This window comes from Salvelinus fontinalis, unplaced genomic scaffold, assembly GCF_029448725.1.
Source record: "Salvelinus fontinalis isolate EN_2023a unplaced genomic scaffold, ASM2944872v1 scaffold_1670, whole genome shotgun sequence".
NCBI classification, from domain to species: Eukaryota; Metazoa; Chordata; class Actinopteri; order Salmoniformes; family Salmonidae; genus Salvelinus; species Salvelinus fontinalis.
The window spans coordinates 10001-30399 of NW_026601879.1; the positions used below are offsets into that span (position 1 = coordinate 10001).

General features: G+C 44.9%; 1 protein-coding gene across 1 annotated transcript in view; it reads right to left on the reverse strand.

Moving 5' to 3' along the window:
- Nucleotides 1-20110, reverse strand: part of LOC129849776 (replication factor C subunit 1-like) — a gene marked incomplete at its 5' end in the record, with an annotated part of 28072 nt that extends 7962 nt beyond the window's left edge. The window contains 7 exons of the mRNA XM_055916535.1: nt 2750-2854; nt 3430-3609; nt 3693-3800; nt 4642-4989; nt 5424-5576; nt 19442-19743; nt 19987-20110. Coding sequence (XP_055772510.1) covers nt 2750-2854; nt 3430-3609; nt 3693-3800; nt 4642-4989; nt 5424-5576; nt 19442-19743; nt 19987-20110 — 1320 coding nt within the window. The remainder of the gene's footprint in view (nt 1-2749; nt 2855-3429; nt 3610-3692; nt 3801-4641; nt 4990-5423; nt 5577-19441; nt 19744-19986) is intronic.
- Nucleotides 20111-20399: the final 289 nt, after the last annotated feature.

Consider the following 20399-nt stretch of genomic DNA (forward strand, 5'->3'; position numbering starts at 1 on the left):
ATCCTCACCAGGAAGACAGAGGACATACAACATCCTCACCAGGAAGACAGAGGACATACAACATCCTCACCAGGAAGACAGAGGACACACAACATCCTCACCAGGAAGACAGAACATCCTCACCAGGAAGACAGAGGACATACAACATCCTCACCAGGAAGACAGAGGACACACAACATCCTCACCAGGAAGACAGAGGACACACAACATCCTCACCAGGAAGACAGAGGACATACAACATCCTCACCAGGAAGACAGAGGACATACAACATCCTCACCAGGAAGACAGAGGACACACAACATCCTCACCAGGAAGACAGAACATCCTCACCAGGAAGACAGAGGACATACAACATCCTCACCAGGAAGACAGAGGAGATACAACATCCTCACCAGGAAGACAGAGGACACACAACATCCTCACCAGGAAGACAGAACATCCTCACCAGGAAGACAGAGGACACACCACATCCTCACCAGGAAGACAGAGGACATACAACATCCTCACCAGGAAGACAGAGGACATACAACATCCTCACCAGGAAGACAGAGGACATACAACATCCTCACCAGGAAGACAGAGGACATACAACATCCTCACCAGGAAGACAGAGGACATACAACATCCTCACCAGGAAGACAGAGGACATACAACATCCTCACCAGGAAGACAGAGGACACACAACATCCTCACCAGGAAGACAGAGGACATACAACATCCTCACCAGGAAGACAGAGGACATACAACATCCTCACCAGGAAGACAGAGGACATACAACATCCTCACCAGGAAGACAGAGGACATACAACATCCTCACCAGGAAGACAGAGGACATACAACATCCTCACCAGGAAGACATACAACATCCTCACCAGGAAGACACAACATCCTCACCAGGAAGACAGAGGACATACAACATCCTCACCAGGACGACAGAGGACATACAACATCCTCACCAGGAAGACAGAGGACATACAACATCCTCACCAGGAAGACAGAGGACATACCACATCCTCACCAGGAAGACAGAGGACATACAACATCCTCACCAGGAAGACAGAGGACACACAACATCCTCACCAGGAAGACAGAACATCCTCACCAGGAAGACAGAGGACACACCACATCCTCACCAGGAAGACAGAGGACATACAACATCCTCACCAGGAAGACAGAGGACATACAACATCCTCACCAGGAAGACAGAACATCCTCACCAGGAAGACAGAGGACATACAACATCCTCACCAGGAAGACAGAGGACATACAACATCCTCACCAGGAAGACAGAGGACATACAACATCCTCACCAGGAAGACAGAGGACATACAACATCCTCACCAGGAAGACAGAGGACATACAACATCCTCACCAGGAAGACAGAGGACATACAACATCCTCACCAGGAAGACAGAGGACATACAACATCCTCACCAGGAAGACAGAGGACATACAACATCCTCACCAGGAAGACATACAACATCCTCACCAGGAAGACATACAACATCCTCACCAGGAAGACACAACATCCTCACCAGGAAGACAGAGGACATACAACATCCTCACCAGGACGACAGAGGACATACAACATCCTCACCAGGAAGACAGAGGACATACAACATCCTCACCAGGAAGACAGAGGACACACAACATCCTCACCAGGAAGACAGAGGACATACCACATCCTCACCAGGAAGACAGAGGACATACAACATCCTCACCAGGAAGACAGAACATCCTCACCAGGAAGACAGAGGACACACCACATCCTCACCAGGAAGACAGAGGACATACAACATCCTCACCAGGAAGACAGAACATCCTCACCAGGAAGACAGAGGACATACAACATCCTCACCAGGAAGACAGAACATCCTCACCAGGAAGACAGAGGACATACAACATCCTCACCAGGAAGACAGAACATCCTCACCAGGAAGACAGAGGACATACAACATCCTCACCAGGAAGACACAACATCCTCACCAGGAAGACAGAGGACATACAACATCCTCACCAGGAAGACACAACATCCTCACCAGGAAGACAGAGGACATACAACATCCTCACCAGGAAGACACAACATCCTCACCAGGAAGACAGAGGACATACAACATCCTCACCAGGCAGACATTAGTAATATTAGTAGTATTATATTAGTAATATTACATTAGTAATACCACATTAGTAATATTATATTAGTAATATTACATTAGTAATACCACATTAGTAATATTAGTAGTATTATATTAGTAATATAATATTAGTAGTATTATTGATTAGTAATATTACATTAGTAATACCACATTAGTAATATTAGTAGTATTATTAGTAATATAATATTAGTAGTATTATATTATTGATATTAGCAGTATTATATTAGTAATATTACATTAGTAATATTAGTAGTATTATTAGTAATATAATATTAGTAGTATTATATTATTGATATTAGCAGTATTATATTAGTAATATTACATTAGTAATATTAGTAGTATTATTAGTAATATAATATTAGTAGTATTATATTATTGATATTAGCAGTATTATATTAGTAATATTACATTAGTAATACCACATTAGTAATATTAGTAGTATTATTAGTAATATAATATTAGTAGTATTATATTAGTAATATTACATTAGTAATACCACATTAGTAATATTAGTAGTATTATTAGTAATATAATATTAGTAGTATTATATTATTGATATTAGCAGTATTATATTAGTAATATTATTACTCACCTCTGCCTCGGCAGCAATCAGGTACTTGGATTTCTTCCCTGGTTTACTTCTGATGAGCTCCAACAGCTCATCCTCATCCAGGATCTTAGTTCCAAACCCCTCCGCCTGGACACAGAGAGAGGAGAGAGAGGAGAAGCTATACTGAAAAAAACTGAGGTCAAAGGGAGAGTACGAGAGAGCGCGAGAGGGAGAGAGCGCGAGAGGGAGAGAGCGAGAGAGAGCGAGAACGAGAGAGAGCGAGAACGAGAGAGAGCGAGAACGAGAGAGAGCGAGAGAGAACGAGAGAGAGCGAGAGAGAACGAGAGAGAGCGAGAGAGAACGAGAGAGAGCGAGAGAGAACGAGAGAGAGCGAGAGAGAACGAGAGAGAACGAGAGAGAGCGAGAGAGAACGAGAGAGAGAGAGAGAGAGAGAGAGAGAGCGAGAGAGAACGAGAGAGAGCGAGAGAGAACGAGAGAGAGCGAGAGAGAACGAGAGAGAGCGAGAGAGAACGAGAGAGAGCGAGAGAGAACGAGAGAGAACGAGAGAGAACGAGAGAGAACGAGAGAGAACGAGAGAGAGCGAGAGAGAGCGAGAGAGAACGAGAGAGAGCGAGAGAACGAGAGAGAGAGAGAACGAGAGAGAGAGAGAACGAGAGAGAGAGAGAACGAGAGAGAGGTAAATAAGTGAACCCTTTGTGTACCTTCTCAGTCTTGGCCGCTCCTCCATCTCTGCCCATCACCAGGTATGTAGTCCTCTTACTGACGTTACTGGTCACCTTCCCTCCGTATCGCTCTATCAGGGACTTAGCATCCTCACGTTCCATACTCTCCAACACACCAGATATCACAAACACACATCCCTCCAGGCAGTTCTCTGCTCCCTGCACACACACAGGTTATATACACACACATTGTGTAGTATTATGGCGTTAGTGATCTGCGTGATATTGTGTGTTTGTCTTACAGTGGGTATGTGTTTAGACCCCAGGGCTCTGGGTCCGTCTCGGTTCAGGAAACTACGGAAGGCTGATGAGTTCCCTCGCTTCTTCTCTGAATCCTCTGGACTGGTGCTCTGGACACACACACACACGGTTACACAAAGTCACAGAGTCAGTCACCGTTATACACACTCAGTCACGGTAACACACACAGTCACGGTTACACAAAGAGTCACGGTTACACAAAGAGTCACGGTTACACAAAGAGTCACGGTTACACAAAGAGTCACGGTAACACACACAGTCACGGTAACACACACAGTCACGGTAACACACACAGGCACGGTAACACACACAGGCACGGTAACACACACAGTCACGGTTACACACAGTCACGGTTACACACACAGTCACGGTTACACACACAGTCACGGTAACACACACAGTCACGGTAACACACACAGTCACGGTAACACACACAGTCACGGTTACACACACAGTCACAGAGTCACCCACAGTCACATACAGTTACACACATTCACAGTCACACACAGTCAGTCACACACAGTCAGTCACACACAGTCAGTCACACACAGTCAGTCACACACAGTCAGTCACACACAGTCAGTCACACACAGTCAGTCACACACAGTCAGTCACAGTCAGTCACACATTCACAGTCACACACAGTCAGTCACACACAGTCAGTCACACACAGTCAGTCACACACAGTCAGTCACACACAGTCACACACAGTCAGTCACACACAGTCACAGTCAGTCACACACAGTCAGTCACAGTCAGTCACACACAGTCAGTCACACACAGTCAGTCACACACAGTCAGTCACACAGTCAGTCACACAGTCAGTCACACAGTCAGTCACACAGTCAGTCACACAGTCAGTCACACAGTCAGTCACACAGCTTTGGGTTATTTTCTTTGAACTATGACTGTTGATTTAAAAAGTTTCACCTCTTTCTTGGGGGAGGTTTTAAGAGTCGTAGGTGTGGTCACCATGGTTACACTTCCTGTTTTGGGCTTGGACTTCCTGTCTGTGCTTGAAGGGGTTAGGATCTCCTTTTTGGGAGAGACGGACGCTTTCCCTCCTCCTTCCTCTTCTTCCTCCCTTCTCTTCATCATGGACAGTTTGGAACTGGTCTTAACAAGGGGGAGCTTTTTAGGGGACGGACCGATCACGTCCTGGTTGTGGTCCCGCCCATTGGACTGTGATTGGCTGGTAGCGCTGCTGCGGGAGGAGTTAGCGCTGCTTTTGTTGGCTGACGTGTCAGAGCCCAGATCCTCACCAGAGTCCTTACGAGCCTGGACACACACACACACACACACAGATGGAACAACACACACACACACACACACACACACACACACACACACACACACACACAGTATGGAGGACAGAGGAGCCTCTTAAAGAAGAAGTTACAGGTCTGTGAGAGCCAGAAATCTTGCTTGTTTGTAGGTGACCAAATACTTATTTTCCACCATAATTTGCAAATTAATTAATTAAAAATCCTACAATGTGATTTTCTGGATTTTTTTCCCTCATTTTGTCTGTCATAGTTGAAGTGTACCTAAGATGAAAATTACAGGCCTCTCTCGTCTTTTTAAGTGGGAGAACTTGCACAATTGGTGGCTGACTAAATACTTTTTTGCCCCACTTTATATATTTCAATATATAGAGACATGTTGAATGTTTCAGAGAGAGAAAGAGAGAGTTTGTCGTGTGTGTTCTTCACCTTTTTGGCGTGTGGTTGCTGGTCCAACATGGCCAGGGTCTTGGCAAACTCCTCGTCCTCGTGGACCTGCCTCTCCAACTCCATGTCCTCGTCCATCTGCAGCTGCTGGGCGATGACCTCATCAGTCAGCGACTCATCACGGTCCTGAGAGAGCTGGACGAACAACACACAGCCGTCAACAACTAGTCAGACTACATACTAGACCTGGGTCTCATCATCAACAACTAGTCAGACTACACACTAGACCTGGGTCTCATCAACAACTAGTCAGACTACATACTAGACCTGGGTCTCATCAACAACTAGTCAGACTACATACTAGACCTGGGTCTCATCAACAACTAGTCAGACTACATACTAGACCTGGGTCTCATCATCAACAACTAGTCAGACTACATACTAGACCTGGGTCTCATCAACAACAACTAGTCAGACTACACACTAGACCTGGGTCTCATCAACAACTAGTCAGACTACATACTAGACCTGGGTCTCATCATCAACAACTAGTCAGACTACACACTAGACCTGGGTCTCATCATCAACAACTAGTCAGACTACACACTAGACCTGGGTCTCATCATCAACTAGTCAGACTACACACTAGACCTGGGTCTCATCATCAACAACTAGCCAACTAGTCAGACTACACACTAGACCTGGGTCTCATCATCAACAACTAGTCAGACTACATACTAGACCTGGGTCTCATCAACAACAACTAGCCAACTAGTCAGACTACATACTAGACCTGGGTCTCATCATCAACAACTAGTCAGACTACATACTAGACCTGGGTCTCATCAACAACAACTAGTCAGACTACATACTAGACCTGGGTCTCATCATCAACAACTAGTCAGACTACATACTAGACCTGGGTCTCATCATCAACTAGTCAGACTACACACTAGACCTGGGTCTCATCATCAACAACTAGTCAGACTACATACTAGACCTGGGTCTCATCATCAACAACTAGTCAGACTACATACTAGACCTGGGTCTCATCAACAACTAGTCAGACTACATACTAGACCTGGGTCTCATCATCAACAACTAGTCAGACTACACACTAGACCTGGGTCTCATCAACAACAACTAGTCAGACTACATACTAGACCTGGGTCTCATCAACAACTAGTCAGACTACACACTAGACCTGGGTCTCATCAACAACAACTAGTCAGACTACATACTAGACCTGGGTCTCATCAACAACAACTAGTCAGACTACATACTAGACCTGGGTCTCATCAACAACAACTAGTCAGACTACATACTAGACCTGGGTCTCATCATCATCAACTAGTCAGACTACATACTAGACCTGGGTCTCATCATCAACAACTAGTCAGACTACATACTAGACCTGGGTCTCATCATCAACAACTAGTCAGACTACATACTAGACCTGGGTCTCATCATCAACAACTAGTCAACTAGTCAGACTACATACTAGACCTGGGTCTCATCATCAACAACTAGTCAACTAGTCAGACTACATACTAGACCTGGGTCTCATCAACAACAACTAGTCAGACTACATACTAGACCTGGGTCTCATCATCAACAACTAGTCAACTAGTCAGACTACATACTAGACCTGGGTCTCATCAACAACAACTAGTCAGACTACATACTAGACCTGGGTCTCATCATCAACAACTAGTCAGACTACATACTAGACCTGGGTCTCATCATCAACTAGTCAGACTACACACTAGACCTGGGTCTCATCAACAACAACTAGTCAGACTACATACTAGACCTGGGTCTCATCATCAACAACTAGTCAACTAGTCAGACTACATACTAGACCTGGGTCTCATCAACAACAACTAGTCAGACTACATACTAGACCTGGGTCTCATCATCAACAACTAGTCAGACTACATACTAGACCTGGGTCTCATCAACAACAACTAGTCAGACTACACACTAGACCTGGGTCTCATCAACAACAACTAGTCAGACTACATACTAGACCTGGGTCTCATCATCAACTAGTCAGACTACACACTAGACCTGGGTCTCATCATCAACAACTAGTCAGACTACATACTAGACCTGGGTCTCATCAACAACAACTAGTCAGACTACATACTAGACCTGGGTCTCATCATCAACAACTAGTCAGACTACATACTAGACCTGGGTCTCATCATCAACAACTAGTCAGACTACATACTAGACCTGGGTCTCATCATCAACAACTAGTCAGACTACACACTAGACCTGGGTCTCATCATCAACAACTAGTCAGACTACATACTAGACCTGAGTCTCATCATCAACAACTAGTCAGACTACACACTAGACCTGGGTCTCATCATCAACAACTAGTCAGACTACATACTAGACCTGGGTCTCATCAACAACAACTAGTCAGACTACATACTAGACCTGGGTCTCATCATCAACAACTAGTCAGACTACACACTAGACCTGGGTCTCATCATCAACTAGTCAGACTACATACTAGACCTGGGTCTCATCAACAACAACTAGTCAGACTACATACTAGACCTGGGTCTCATCATCAACAACTAGTCAGACTACATACTAGACCTGGGTCTCATCAACAACTAGTCAGACTACATACTAGACCTGGGTCTCATCATCAACAACTAGTCAGACTACATACTAGACCTGGGTCTCATCAACAACTAGTCAGACTACATACTAGACCTGGGTCTCATCATCAACAACTAGTCAGACTACATACTAGACCTGGGTCTCATCATCAACAACTAGTCAGACTACATACTAGACCTGGGTCTCATCATCAACAACTAGTCAGACTACACACTAGACCTGGGTCTCATCATCAACTAGTCAGACTACATACTAGACCTGGGTCTCATCAACAACAACTAGTCAGACTACATACTAGACCTGGGTCTCATCAACAACTAGTCAGACTACACACTAGACCTGGGTCTCATCAACAACAACTAGTCAGACTACATACTAGACCTGGGTCTCATCAACAACAACTAGTCAACTAGTCAGACTACATACTAGACCTGGGTCTCATCAACAACAACTAGTCAGACTACATACTAGACCTGGGTCTCATCATCAACTACTAGTCAGACTACATACTAGACCTGGGTCTCATCATCAACTAGTCAGACTACATACTAGACCTGGGTCTCATCATCAACAACTAGTCAGACTACACACTAGACCTGGGTCTCATCAACAACTAGTCAGACTACACACTAGACCTGGGTCTCATCAACAACAACTAGTCAGACTACACACTAGACCTGGGTCTCATCAACAACTAGTCAGACTACATACTAGACCTGGGTCTCATCAACAACTAGTCAGACTACATACTAGACCTGGGTCTCATCAACAACTAGTCAGACTACATACTAGACCTGGGTCTCATCAACAACAACTAGTCAGACTACATACTAGACCTGGGTCTCATCATCAACAACTAGTCAGACTACATACTAGACCTGGGTCTCATCAACAACAACTAGTCAGACTACACACTAGACCTGGGTCTCATCATCAACAACTAGTCAGACTACACACTAGACCTGGGTCTCATCATCAACAACTAGTCAGACTACATACTAGACCTGGGTCTCATCATCAACAACTAGTCAGACTACATACTAGACCTGGGTCTCATCATCAACAACTAGTCAGACTACATACTAGACCTGGGTCTCATCAACAACTAGTCAGACTACATACTAGACCTGGGTCTCATCATCAACTAGTCAGACTACACACTAGACCTGGGTCTCATCAACAACTAGTCAGACTACACACTAGACCTGGGTCTCATCATCAACAACTAGTCAGACTACATACTAGACCTGGGTCTCAACAACAACAACTAGTCAGACTACACACTAGACCTGGGTCTCATCATCAACAACTAGTCAGACTACATACTAGACCTGGGTCTCATCATCAACAACTAGTCAGACTACATACTAGACCTGGGTCTCATCATCAACAACTAGTCAGACTACATACTAGACCTGGGTCTCATCAACAACTAGTCAGACTACATACTAGACCTGGGTCTCATCATCAACAACTAGTCAGACTACATACTAGACCTGGGTCTCATCAACAACTAGTCAGACTACATACTAGACCTGGGTCTCATCAACAACAACTAGTCAGACTACATACTAGACCTGGGTCTCATCATCAACAACAACTAGTCAGACTACATACTAGACCTGGGTCTCATCATCAACAACTAGTCAGACTACACACTAGACCTGGGTCTCATCAACAACTAGTCAGACTACATACTAGACCTGGGTCTCATCATCAACAACTAGTCAGACTACATACTAGACCTGGGTCTCATCATCAACAACTAGTCAGACTACACACTAGACCTGGGTCTCATCAACAACTAGTCAGACTACACACTAGACCTGGGTCTCATCAACAACAACTAGTCAGACTACATACTAGACCTGGGTCTCATCAACAACAACTAGTCAGACTACATACTAGACCTGGGTCTCATCAACAACAACTAGTCAGACTACATACTAGACCTGGGTCTCATCAACAACTAGTCAGACTACATACTAGACCTGGGTCTCATCATCAACAACTAGTCAGACTACATACTAGACCTGGGTCTCATCAACAACTAGTCAGACTACACACTAGACCTGGGTCTCATCAACAACAACTAGTCAGACTACATACTAGACCTGGGTCTCATCATCAACAACTAGTCAGACTACATACTAGACCTGGGTCTCATCAACAACAACTAGTCAGACTACATACTAGACCTGGGTCTCATCATCAACAACTAGTCAGACTACATACTAGACCTGGGTCTCATCATCAACTACTAGTCAGACTACATACTAGACCTGGGTCTCATCATCAACAACTAGTCAACTAGTCAGACTACATACTAGACCTGGGTCTCATCATCAACTAGTCAGACTACATACTAGACCTGGGTCTCATCATCAACAACTAGTCAACTAGTCAGACTACATACTAGACCTGGGTCTCATCAACAACTAGTCAGACTACATACTAGACCTGGGTCTCATCAACAACAACTAGTCAGACTACAGACTAGACCTGGGTCTCATCATCAACAACTAGTCAGACTACATACTAGACCTGGGTCTCATCATCAACAACTAGTCAGACTACATACTAGACCTGGGTCTCATCAACAACTAGTCAGACTACATACTAGACCTGGGTCTCATCATCAACAACTAGTCAGACTACATACTAGACCTGAGTCTCATCATCAACAACTAGTCAGACTACATACTAGACCTGGGTCTCATCAACAACAACTAGTCAGACTACATACTAGACCTGGGTCTCATCAACAACTAGTCAGACTACATACTAGACCTGGGTCTCATCAACAACAACTAGTCAGACTACATACTAGACCTGAGTCTCATCATCAACAACTAGTCAGACTACATACTAGACCTGAGTCTCATCATCAACAACTAGTCAGACTACATACTAGACCTGGGTCTCATCATCAACAACTAGTCAGACTACATACTAGACCTGGGTCTCATCAACAACTAGTCAGACTACATACTAGACCTGGGTCTCATCATCAACAACTAGTCAACTAGTCAGACTACACACTAGACCTGGGTCTCATCATCAACAACTAGTCAGACTACACACTAGACCTGGGTCTCATCAACAACTAGTCAGACTACACACTAGACCTGGGTCTCATCATCAACAACTAGTCAGACTACATACTAGACCTGGGTCTCATCAACAACTAGTCAGACTACATACTAGACCTGGGTCTCATCATCAACAACTAGTCAGACTACATACTAGACCTGGGTCTCATCATCAACAACTAGTCAGACTACATATTAGACCTGGGTCTCATCAACAACTAGTCAGACTACATACTAGACCTGGGTCTCATCATCAACAACTAGTCAGACTACATACTAGACCTGGGTCTCATCATCAACAACTAGTCAGACTACATACTAGACCTGGGTCTCATCATCAACAACTAGTCAGACTACATACTAGACCTGGGTCTCATCATCAACAACTAGTCAGACTACACACTAGACCTGGGTCTCATCATCAACAACTAGTCAGACTACATACTAGACCTGGGTCTCATCAACAACAACTAGTCAACTAGTCAGACTACATACTAGACCTGGGTCTCATCATCAACAACTAGTCAGACTACATACTAGACCTGGGTCTCATCATCAACAACTAGTCAGACTACATACTAGACCTGGGTCTCATCATCAACAACTAGTCAGACTACATACTAGACCTGGGTCTCATCATCAACAACTAGTCAGACTACATACTAGACCTGGGTCTCATCATCAACAACTAGTCAGACTACATACTAGACCTGGGTCTCATCATCAACTAGTCAGACTACATACTAGACCTGGGTCTCATCAACAACTAGTCAGACTACATACTAGACCTGGGTCTCATCATCAACAACTAGTCAACTAGTCAGACTACACACTAGACCTGGGTCTCATCATCAACAACTAGTCAACTAGTCAGACTACATACTAGACCTGGGTCTCATCAACAACAACTAGTCAGACTACACACTAGACCTGGGTCTCATCATCAACAACTAGTCAGACTACACACTAGACCTGGGTCTCATCAACAACTAGTCAGACTACACACTAGACCTGGGTCTCATCATCAACAACTAGTCAGACTACATACTAGACCTGGGTCTCATCAACAACTAGTCAGACTACATACTAGACCTGGGTCTCATCATCAACTACTAGTCAACTAGTCAGACTACACACTAGACCTGGGTCTCATCAACAACAACTAGTCAGACTACATACTAGACCTGGGTCTCATCATCAACAACTAGTCAGACTACATACTAGACCTGGGTCTCATCATCAACAACTAGTCAGACTACATACTAGACCTGGGTCTCATCATCAACAACTAGTCAGACTACATACTAGACCTGGGTCTCATCATCAACTACTAGTCAGACTACATACTAGACCTGGGTCTCATCATCAACAACTAGTCAGACTACATACTAGACCTGGGTCTCATCAACAACTAGTCAGACTACATACTAGACCTGGGTCTCATCATCAACAACTAGTCAACTAGTCAGACTACATACTAGACCTGGGTCTCATCATCAACAACTAGTCAACTAGTCAGACTACATACTAGACCTGGGTCTCATCAACAACTAGTCAGACTACATACTAGACCTGGGTCTCATCATCAACAACTAGTCAGACTACATACTAGACCTGGGTCTCATCATCAACAACTAGTCAGACTACACACTAGACCTGGGTCTCATCAACAACAACTAGTCAGACTACATACTAGACCTGGGTCTCATCAACAACAACTAGTCAGACTACACACTAGACCTGGGTCTCATCATCAACAACTAGTCAGACTACATACTAGACCTGGGTCTCATCATCAACAACTAGTCAGACTACATACTAGACCTGGGTCTCATCATCAACAACTAGTCAGACTACATACTAGACCTGGGTCTCATCATCAACAACTAGTCAGACTACATACTAGACCTGGGTCTCATCATCAACAACTAGTCAACTAGTCAGACTACATACTAGACCTGGGTCTCATCATCAACAACTAGTCAGACTACATACTAGACCTGAGTCTCATCATCAACAACTAGTCAACTAGTCAGACTACATACTAGACCTGGGTCTCATCATCAACAACTAGTCAACTAGTCAGACTACATACTAGACCTGGGTCTCATCAACAACAACTAGTCAACTAGTCAGACTACACACTAGACCTGGGTCTCATCAACAACTAGTCAGACTACATACTAGACCTGGGTCTCATCATCAACAACTAGTCAGACTACATACTAGACCTGGATCTCATCATCAACAACTAGTCAACTAGTCAGACTACATACTAGACCTGGGTCTCATCAACAACTAGTCAACTAGTCAGACTACATACTAGACCTGGGTCTCATCAACAACTAGTCAGACTACATACTAGACCTGGGTCTCATCATCAACAACTAGTCAGACTACATACTAGACCTGGGTCTCATCAACAACTAGTCAGACTACAGACTAGACCTGGGTCTCATCAACAACAACTAGTCAGACTACATACTAGACCTGAGTCTCATCATCAACAACTAGTCAGACTACACACTAGACCTGGGTCTCATCAACAACAACTAGTCAGACTACATACTAGACCTGGGTCTCATCATCAACAACTAGTCAGACTACACACTAGACCTGGGTCTCATCATCAACAACTAGTCAGACTACAGACTAGACCTGGGTCTCATCAACAACAACTAGTCAGACTACACACTAGACCTGGGTCTCATCAACAACTAGTCAGACTACATACTAGACCTGGGTCTCATCATCAACTAGTCAGACTACACACTAGACCTGGGTCTCATCATCAACAACTAGTCAGACTACATACTAGACCTGGGTCTCATCATCAACAACTAGTCAGACTACATACTAGACCTGGGTCTCATCAACAACTAGTCAGACTACATACTAGACCTGGGTCTCATCATCAACAACTAGTCAGACTACATACTAGACCTGGGTCTCATCATCAACAACTAGTCAGACTACATACTAGACCTGGGTCTCATCATCAACAACTAGTCAGACTACATACTAGACCTGGGTCTCATCAACAACTAGTCAGACTACACACTAGACCTGGGTCTCATCAACAACTAGTCAGACTACATACTAGACCTGGGTCTCATCATCAACAACTAGTCAGACTACATACTAGACCTGGGTCTCATCATCAACAACTAGTCAGACTACATACTAGACCTGGGTCTCATCATCAACAACTAGTCAGACTACATACTAGACCTGGGTCTCATCATCAACAACTAGTCAGACTACATACTAGACCTGGGTCTCATCATCAACTACTAGTCAGACTACATACTAGACCTGGGTCTCATCATCAACAACTAGTCAACTAGTCAGACTACATACTAGACCTGGGTCTCATCATCAACTAGTCAGACTACATACTAGACCTGGGTCTCATCATCAACAACTAGTCAACTAGTCAGACTACATACTAGACCTGGGTCTCATCAACAACTAGTCAGACTACATACTAGACCTGGGTCTCATCAACAACAACTAGTCAGACTACAGACTAGACCTGGGTCTCATCATCAACAACTAGTCAGACTACATACTAGACCTGGGTCTCATCATCAACAACTAGTCAGACTACATACTAGACCTGGGTCTCATCAACAACTAGTCAGACTACATACTAGACCTGGGTCTCATCATCAACAACTAGTCAACTAGTCAGACTACATACTAGACCTGGGTCTCATCAACAACTAGTCAGACTACATACTAGACCTGGGTCTCATCATCAACAACTAGTCAGACTACATACTAGACCTGAGTCTCATCATCAACAACTAGTCAGACTACATACTAGACCTGGGTCTCATCAACAACAACTAGTCAGACTACATACTAGACCTGGGTCTCATCAACAACTAGTCAGACTACATACTAGACCTGGGTCTCATCATCAACAACTAGTCAGACTACATACTAGACCTGGGTCTCATCATCAACAACTAGTCAGACTACATACTAGACCTGGGTCTCATCATCAACAACTAGTCAGACTACATACTAGACCTGGGTCTCATCATCAACAACTAGTCAGACTACACACTAGACCTGGGTCTCATCATCAACAACTAGTCAGACTACATACTAGACCTGGGTCTCATCAACAACAACTAGTCAACTAGTCAGACTACATACTAGACCTGGGTCTCATCATCAACAACTAGTCAGACTACATACTAGACCTGGGTCTCATCATCAACAACTAGTCAGACTACATACTAGACCTGGGTCTCATCATCAACAACTAGTCAGACTACATACTAGACCTGGGTCTCATCATCAACAACTAGTCAGACTACATACTAGACCTGGGTCTCATCATCAACAACTAGTCAGACTACATACTAGACCTGGGTCTCATCATCAACTAGTCAGACTACATACTAGACCTGGGTCTCATCAACAACTAGTCAGACTACATACTAGACCTGGGTCTCATCATCAACAACTAGTCAACTAGTCAGACTACACACTAGACCTGGGTCTCATCATCAACAACTAGTCAACTAGTCAGACTACATACTAGACCTGGGTCTCATCAACAACAACTAGTCAGACTACACACTAGACCTGGGTCTCATCATCAACAACTAGTCAGACTACACACTAGACCTGGGTCTCATCAACAACTAGTCAGACTACACACTAGACCTGGGTCTCATCATCAACAACTAGTCAGACTACATACTAGACCTGGGTCTCATCAACAACTAGTCAGACTACATACTAGACCTGGGTCTCATCATCAACTACTAGTCAACTAGTCAGACTACACACTAGACCTGGGTCTCATCAACAACAACTAGTCAGACTACATACTAGACCTGGGTCTCATCATCAACAACTAGTCAGACTACATACTAGACCTGGGTCTCATCATCAACAACTAGTCAGACTACATACTAGACCTGGGTCTCATCATCAACAACTAGTCAGACTACATACTAGACCTGGGTCTCATCATCAACTACTAGTCAGACTACATACTAGACCTGGGTCTCATCATCAACAACTAGTCAGACTACATACTAGACCTGGGTCTCATCAACAACTAGTCAGACTACATACTAGACCTGGGTCTCATCATCAACAACTAGTCAACTAGTCAGACTACATACTAGACCTGGGTCTCATCATCAACAACTAGTCAACTAGTCAGACTACATACTAGACCTGGGTCTCATCAACAACTAGTCAGACTACATACTAGACCTGGGTCTCATCATCAACAACTAGTCAGACTACATACTAGACCTGGGTCTCATCATCAACAACTAGTCAGACTACACACTAGACCTGGGTCTCATCAACAACAACTAGTCAGACTACATACTAGACCTGGGTCTCATCAACAACAACTAGTCAGACTACACACTAGACCTGGGTCTCATCATCAACAACTAGTCAGACTACATACTAGACCTGGGTCTCATCATCAACAACTAGTCAGACTACATACTAGACCTGGGTCTCATCATCAACAACTAGTCAGACTACATACTAGACCTGGGTCTCATCATCAACAACTAGTCAGACTACATACTAGACCTGGGTCTCATCATCAACAACTAGTCAACTAGTCAGACTACATACTAGACCTGGGTCTCATCATCAACAACTAGTCAGACTACATACTAGACCTGAGTCTCATCATCAACAACTAGTCAACTAGTCAGACTACATACTAGACCTGGGTCTCATCATCAACAACTAGTCAACTAGTCAGACTACATACTAGACCTGGGTCTCATCAACAACAACTAGTCAACTAGTCAGACTACACACTAGACCTGGGTCTCATCAACAACTAGTCAGACTACATACTAGACCTGGGTCTCATCATCAACAACTAGTCAGACTACATACTAGACCTGGATCTCATCATCAACAACTAGTCAACTAGTCAGACTACATACTAGACCTGGGTCTCATCAACAACTAGTCAACTAGTCAGACTACATACTAGACCTGGGTCTCATCAACAACTAGTCAGACTACATACTAGACCTGGGTCTCATCATCAACAACTAGTCAGACTACATACTAGACCTGGGTCTCATCAACAACTAGTCAGACTACAGACTAGACCTGGGTCTCATCAACAACAACTAGTCAGACTACATACTAGACCTGAGTCTCATCATCAACAACTAGTCAGACTACACACTAGACCTGGGTCTCATCAACAACAACTAGTCAGACTACATACTAGACCTGGGTCTCATCATCAACAACTAGTCAGACTACACACTAGACCTGGGTCTCATCATCAACAACTAGTCAGACTACAGACTAGACCTGGGTCTCATCAACAACAACTAGTCAGACTACACACTAGACCTGGGTCTCATCAACAACTAGTCAGACTACATACTAGACCTGGGTCTCATCATCAACTAGTCAGACTACACACTAGACCTGGGTCTCATCATCAACAACTAGTCAGACTACATACTAGACCTGGGTCTCATCATCAACAACTAGTCAGACTACATACTAGACCTGGGTCTCATCAACAACTAGTCAGACTACATACTAGACCTGGGTCTCATCATCAACAACTAGTCAGACTACATACTAGACCTGGGTCTCATCATCAACAACTAGTCAGACTACATACTAGACCTGGGTCTCATCATCAACAACTAGTCAGACTACACACTAGACCTGGGTCTCATCAACAACTAGTCAGACTACACACTAGACCTGGGTCTCATCAACAACTAGTCAGACTACATACTAGACCTGGGTCTCATCATCAACAACTAGTCAGACTACATACTAGACCTGGGTCTCATCATCAACAACTAGTCAGACTACATACTAGACCTGGGTCTCATCAACAACTAGTCAGACTACACACTAGACCTGGGTCTCATCAACAACTAGTCAGACTACATACTAGACCTGGGTCTCATCATCAACAACTAGTCAGACTACATACTAGACCTGGGTCTCATCATCAACAACTAGTCAGACTACATACTAGACCTGGGTCTCATCATCAACAACTAGTCAGACTACACACTAGACCTGGGTCTCATCAACAACTAGTCAGACTACACACTAGACCTGGGTCTCATCAACAACTAGTCAGACTACATACTAGACCTGGGTCTCATCATCAACAACTAGTCAGACTACATACTAGACCTGGGTCTCATCATCAACAACTAGTCAGACTACATACTAGACCTGGGTCTCATCATCAACAACTAGTCAGACTACATACTAGACCTGGGTCTCATCATCAACAACTAGTCAGACTACATACTAGACCTGGGTCTCATCAACAACAACTAGTCAGACTACACACTAGACCTGGGTCTCATCATCAACAACTAGTCAGACTACATACTAGACCTGGGTCTCATCAACAACTAGTCAGACTACACACTAGACCTGGGTCTCATCAACAACTAGTCAGACTACATACTAGACCTGGGTCTCATCAACAACTAGTCAGACTACACACTAGACCTGGGTCTCATCAACAACTAGTCAGACTACATACTAGACCTGGGTCTCATCAACAACAACTAGTCAACTAGTCAGACTACATACTAGACCTGGGTCTCATCAACAACAACTAGTCAACTAGTCAGACTACATACTAGACCTGGGTCTCATCAACAACAACTAGTCAACTAGTCAGACTACACACTAGACCTGGGTCTCATCATCAACAACTAGTCAGACTACATACTAGACCTGGGTCTCATCAACAACTAGTCAGACTACATACTAGACCTGGGTCTCATCAACAACAACTAGTCAGACTACATACTAGACCTGGGTCTCATCAACAACAACTAGTCAGACTACAGACTAGACCTGGGTCTCATCATCAACAACTAGTCAACTAGTCAGACTACATACTAGACCTGGGTCTCATCATCAACAACTAGTCAGACTACAGACTAGACCTGGGTCTCATCAACAACAACTAGTCAGACTACATACTAGACCTGGGTCTCATCAACAACTAGTCAGACTACATACTAGACCTGGGTCTCATCAACAACTAGTCAACTAGTCAGACTACATACTAGACCTGGGTCTCATCAACAACAACTAGTCAACTAGTCAGACTACATACTAGACCTGGGTCTCATCAACAACTAGTCAGACTACATACTAGACCTGGGTCTCATCATCAACAACTAGTCAGACTACATACTAGACCTGGGTCTCATCAACAACAACTAGTCAGACTACAGACTAGACCTGGGTCTGAGAAGGCTGGAGGGAGAGTGGAGAGATAATGAAGGGGAATAATCAGGGTATTTTACTCACAGCTTTCCTCTTGGTACTGGCTACCAGTTTCTTGTCCGAGCGCTGGACACTCCCACTGCCAAAGTAGTCCATGACAGAGGTGGGGGTGCGTTTGGTTTGCGGGGGCGCTGATTTAGGGGTGACGGGGGCTGGAGGAGACTTCTTTATCCCTCCTTTCCCGGTGGCGGGCGCAGGGGTTGGTTTCGGGGGGGACCTGTGCCGCTCTTTGGTCCCGGTGCGAGCCTTCCCTGGTTTGGTCACGCCGTTCCCCTGAGGTTTAGCCTGGGACTTCTTCAGAGACAGGAAGTTATCACTGTCTGAATCTACAGAGAGGAGGAGAGAGGGGGGAGGGGGGAGAGGGGTAAGGAGGAGGGAGGGAGAGAGCGGGGAGGGAGGGAGGGAGGGAGGGAGGGAGGGAGGGAGGGAATAAAATAGATATACTAGAGTCTGTCAGTATGATTCATATTCTGATACGTGTTACTAGAGTCTGTCAGTACGATTCATATTCTGCCGTTATTTCTGGTACGTCCCGGTATTCTCCCGGTATGGAGTCTAGTTTGTCTCACCTGTCTCAGAGACGTACTGCACCGGGTCTTTCTTGGCCGGAGGAAGAGGAGCCGGAGGAAGAGGAGGGTTTGGTTTCTGGGCCTTCTGCTTCTGCTCCACTACCTCTTCCTCAGAGTCTACAGGACAGAGGGAGGGGAGGGAGGGAGGGGAGGGGAGGGGAGGGGGGGGAGGGGGGAGAGAGGGAGGGACAGAGGGGAGGGACAGAGGGGAGGGACAGAGGGGAGGGACAGAGGGGAGGGACAGAGGGGGGGGAGGGACAGAGGGGAGGGAGGGAGGGAGGGAGGGAGGGAGGGAGGGAGGGAGGGAGGGAGGGAGGGGAGAGACAGAGGGGAGGGACAGAGGGGAGGGACAGAGGGGGGGGACAGAGGGGGGGGACAGAGGGGGGGGAGGGACAGAGGGGAGGGAGGGAGGG